The sequence below is a fragment of the Nanorana parkeri genome, unplaced genomic scaffold, assembly GCF_000935625.1.
Source record: "Nanorana parkeri isolate BGI_ZX_2015 unplaced genomic scaffold, ASM93562v1 scaffold906, whole genome shotgun sequence".
NCBI classification, from domain to species: Eukaryota; Metazoa; Chordata; class Amphibia; order Anura; family Dicroglossidae; genus Nanorana; species Nanorana parkeri.
Genome location: NW_017307174.1, coordinates 667554 through 672368, shown reverse-complemented (window position 1 = coordinate 672368; position 4815 = coordinate 667554). Strand labels below are relative to the sequence as shown.

The window sequence follows — 4815 nt, the reverse complement described above, 5'->3', positions numbered from 1 at the left end:
AGGGGGGGGGGGGGTGGAAAACACAGAAGTTAAAAAAAATTGGCTAAAACGGCCAGATTGATAAAAAACAAAAAAAAGGTCTAACGGGAGTACACAAAACAGAAAAATAAGTCCTCACAAAGTAAAAAAAAGTAATTGTGAAGTTATTCTGTAACATTACATGTTATTAGAAGAATGAGACTAAATTCACATGAAGAAAAAAAAAAAGCATAGAAGTTTACAAGTGCTAATGAAGCCATTTGCTCCATCTATAATGTATAGAAACACCAGCTAGACAATGACATTTGAAATTTAAAGAGTTTTTTTTTACCTTTGCTCTATGTTCCACATTGGCTTTTCTGTCGAGGAGCAGACTGACCACTTCTGTTCTGCCTTGGAAACAAGCCAGTGTAAGTGCTGTGTTTCGATTTGTTTCTATCTGTGCATTGATGTCTGAGCCCATGTCCAATAGCAGCTTAACAGCAGCAGTATGACCATTCATGGCAGCCAACATCAAAGGAGAGATTCCCAACTTGCTACCAGTTCTAAATGTGCAGAGTGACACATGTAATCAATTTAAAATACAGCATCAAAAAAATTAATAAAAACTTGCATTTGTGCAAAATTGACAATTTTTTTGTAGTTAACAATGTGAAAATATTAACAGAAATTAGAATTTTGTACTAAGGAATACATGTAATAACAAGTTAGAAAAATAGTCTTTATTTCATTCTTAAAAGAGACTTTGCTAAAGGGATGTTATTTTCTTTACTTCGCAATTGCAACAGACTAAGTATAACATTATTCTTTAACCCTTTCCCTGCCGACGATGAGAAGCATATGACAGAACACAGTTTCCAGCTGGCTTTTACCCTTCAGCTATAAGCTCATGGTCACTTTAGCGACCAAGAACTTATAACAAAAGGGACCCCCTAACGGTCCCCTGTAAAATAGCTATGCAAGCTCCGTCCTGTGATGGACTACAAACTCATGTTTAGTTAGCCAATTTGTATTGAAGCTATAGTCTATTATGGTAGCAAACTTGGAGCGGTGGCTACCCTCCAGAAGGAAGGACAGTGTCAGCACCAATTCAGAGATGATTTGAGGATCTACAGGTGAATGATACACAAATACCATACATTTTTGTTAATAGTTAAGGTACTTGAATGCATTTTTAGGTTTTAACTCCTAAGTTTAGCATCACTAACAATTAATTGATTTGCTTTGTTACGGAGACCTATTTTAACTGTCTGAATTTCGTGCAATATAGTCAGTGGGTTTATAGTTCCCCCTTCCACAACACTATTACATCTGACTAACTAAATAACCAACCTGATACCCAATATGACTTCCCCATGTACATAGAATTACAAACTACAGAGCTTATTAAAAAAACACTAGTATAGACAGGCAAGATCATTTTAATTTATCTTCCCATTAATCCAATGTATGCTACATTTGTGTAGTAATTTGATACCACATATACTGTAGGTCACAGTTATGTTATCAAACTGTTCATCTCCCCCTTATGAACTACACGTGGCAAGCACACACATGGGGGGGGGGGGAAACATTTAAAAATATCCAGAATGTATAGCAGATATTAACATTGAATTGATTGTATAGTTGGTTAACACACCTGGAGTTGATTTCCGCACCCGCATTAAGCAAGATTTTAATTATGTTGACATAACCACCAGATGCAGCCAAGCTTAAAGGGGTGTAGTCCGAAACATTTCTATGCTCCTTATTTGCCCCTCTAGCCAGCAGCAGCTCTACCACCTGAAAAACAGCAGTGAGAATGACGGACTTGTTAGATTTTATAGAAACATCTTCCAGAGAAAACCGTTTTGTCAGTTTAAAAAAGGCATGAAGTCACACAAAGTTTTGTTCCCTGCCTCTCACCAATTCCACCATCACCACCTAGCAATGTGTCATACCTGTCACATTAGTTCCGGTTGATGCTGACAAATTAACCTAAAATAAAGTGGTCCCCAATCTCAATGACATCAGCACTGGCTGGTCACTTTCAGCTATATTGATTATACACAGGCTGAAACTCAGATGACTTCTGGTTATTTTCAGTATCATATTCAGCTATATCGTAGTGACACACCATACAGTGAAAAAACCAGCAGCACTATATGTAAACATAGAGGTGGACCTGTGTCCCTTATGTGTTCTTAAGATTTCAGTGTGTAGTGTTGAAAATAAAACTAGTTTCAATACTTGCTTTTGAATAAGGCTCACCAAAACACGCTGCTATAAGCTGCAGCATAGCTAGATCAAAGAGAATAGGGTGAATGTATAGCGTGGCTGGAGGAATCTCCTGCCACGGTCCTTGTTTTCTTGCAGCCATTACTTATACATTAAGTAATATAAGAATACATGAACAGCGACTACAGCTGATGGGGTGCAGTCACTGTCACTGAAAAATCTCCTTCAAGAAAAGTCAGTTGATTAATTGAATTTTGCCATGTTGGCAGGGCCACCTACTGTAAGAAATTCTAACACTGCATGACCAGCCTTTTGTTTTGATAGAGTGGGGAAGGGTTAGAATTCGGTCACATTTTTATTGTTGTCTGTGTCCTAACTGGAGAAATTTACTCCTGGTGACCATTACCACAGAGACAGGAAGTCCTAAATTCTGTTATTCCTAATCTTGGTTTGCCCCTCTTCTGCTACCTAAAAATTGTGCCTGCACCTTTGCCTGTCCACTATAGTCATCTTTTTAAAAAAAAACGAGAACGATAATAGATTTGTCCAGAGAAGTTAACACATATTCAAAATGTTTCTTCCCCTGTGCCAACGTGGCAGAATAAATTACGTATACATCATATACAGCTCAGCCCCATTGAGCCCAAAATGTACTTTTCATACTTTCGGACGGTGCTTGTAATGTGCGATTCTTCAACATGTTGAGATGTTCAAACAAATTTTTCGCACCCAAGTTTCAATAAATGTGTAATCTACTTTATTGGAGAAATGTGGGTTTTAGTTACAAACATAGTAGGTCATCAGACTGATTAGATTACCTCTTGCCTGCCCCCAGAACAGGCCAGCGATAATGGTGTATCTTTGGTCCTCTCAGACTGAGCCTCAATGTCAGCATTGTTGTCCAACAAGATTTCAACTACCCCAACATGGCCAGCAGTTGCAGCCAAAATAAGTGGCGTGAAACCTTAAACAGATACAAGAAATAAGGCACGTGTTGAAAGGTCAGATGATTTGACATGTTATTTTATTATCCTTTACAATTTCTTCCATTAAATCTGCAACCATTGTTCACGGGTTTCTTAATAGGACAAATAACTTTACTTGAACCCCACCCAAAACTGGGTGATTTAGGCAATCCAAGCAATAGCCAAGACTTAATTTTTGAAGTGCTACAAATTTAGGTGGACTCACTTTATGCTTACATTATAGTGAGGGACTGTTCCAAAAAAAGAGAAAATTGCTTTTAATATCTTTTTCACTCCTAAATATTTTAGGCCAAATCTAACTCCAATTGGCCCTATGTGTACTCGCATACAAAATTCATTAGAGGCTTTCTAAATGAATACAGCTGTTTAGTGTTTTTACACTAAAAAAAAAATGGCCAGATCCTGGATCTCATTTGACTTGGGACAATTTTTATTCTCAGTCACTTTAAATATAGGTACTTTACACATAGCATTAAACTATTACAATGTGTTTAAAAACTGTACTGCAGGAATGGCAATGGAGGAAAGACTGGAGTGCAGATTGATATTAGGACAAAAGCAGGGATGGATCTATGATCTACAATATACATTTGAGCACCACATTGCGGTTTCTCAGGTTAATGGTTCTCAGGTTCCACAGGTTAATGTGAAACTCCGCTCAACAGGACAACAGGGCTCCCCTATTTTCAGCTAAGAGCTCTGCTGTGAACTTAGATCTTCCCCTTCCTGGAGGCAGGGGTGTGGAATTCCTATCGCCCGACGCCCGGGACATGTAGTTTCGGGCGCCGGGCGAGTAGTTTTAAAGTACATTCAGCCCGGCTCCGGACAAGCAGAGCTGAATGTACATTGTGGAGCCGCCGCCGCTCGTTTAATACAAGTGGTCTGATCAGACCATTTGTATTAATTTGAGCAGCGGCGATAGTTTCTGCCCGCAGCCCCCGCCGTAGTTTTCGGGGTCGCCCGCTCTCCTGGGGGACCCCGAAAACTAAGGCACAACGGCTCAGCCATAGAGCCGACGAAAAACGTGTGTTCTCTGAAACCGTGGCGCTGTAATCACAGCGCCACCTGTTTCGGCTGTCAGGAACTACACGGAACATCTGTTCTGGTCAAAAAGTCGGTACTCGTACTCGATACCGGAAAACCGGTATTGGTGCATCCTTAGTTTTGATTAAAACTATTTTTTGTATTGGGACATGTAGATTGCTGTGAAAGACAAGTAGATTTGGCCCCCACTTTAGCCCTTGGACAAGTAGTTTTAAAAAAAATTTCCACACCCCTGAGGGTACCACTGCTTTTCTTGTAGCCTCCATAGAAAGATCAAGGGAAATTGACAGCAGAGAGGAGAACCAGTATGTCTATCCCCAGCAGAGCACTAGTTACCAGGGTCGGATGACCTATCTGTGCCGGACAAAAAGTAATAAAAGCACACCAGGGTATTAAGCCCTACTTTACCACTCCCAAAATTGGAAAAAAAAAAGGGGGCAAAGTCCAAATTAAAGAACTTATTTTATGCTCGTAAAGCCCTAACAAATGAAACCATATATTTAATTTTTCTTAATGTGATTGCAGTTTTGTATTAAGCAATACAAACCTTTTAAAAGTAACACAAACAAAATAACAGTGTCAGGGGAGA

At 39.4% G+C, this 4815-nt stretch overlaps 1 protein-coding gene across 5 annotated transcripts in view; it reads right to left on the bottom strand.

Annotated features, from left to right (window-relative positions):
* Positions 1-4815, bottom strand: part of ANKRD17 (ankyrin repeat domain 17) — a 111532-nt gene that overhangs the window by 18974 nt on the left and 87743 nt on the right. For all 5 annotated transcript variants that reach the window (XM_018565996.1, XM_018566000.1, XM_018565998.1 and 2 more), the window contains 3 exons: positions 3015-3160; positions 1619-1761; positions 311-524 (listed from right to left, as the gene is read on the bottom strand). In XM_018565996.1, coding sequence (XP_018421498.1) covers positions 311-524; positions 1619-1761; positions 3015-3160 — 503 coding nt within the window. The remainder of the gene's footprint in view (positions 1-310; positions 525-1618; positions 1762-3014; positions 3161-4815) is intronic.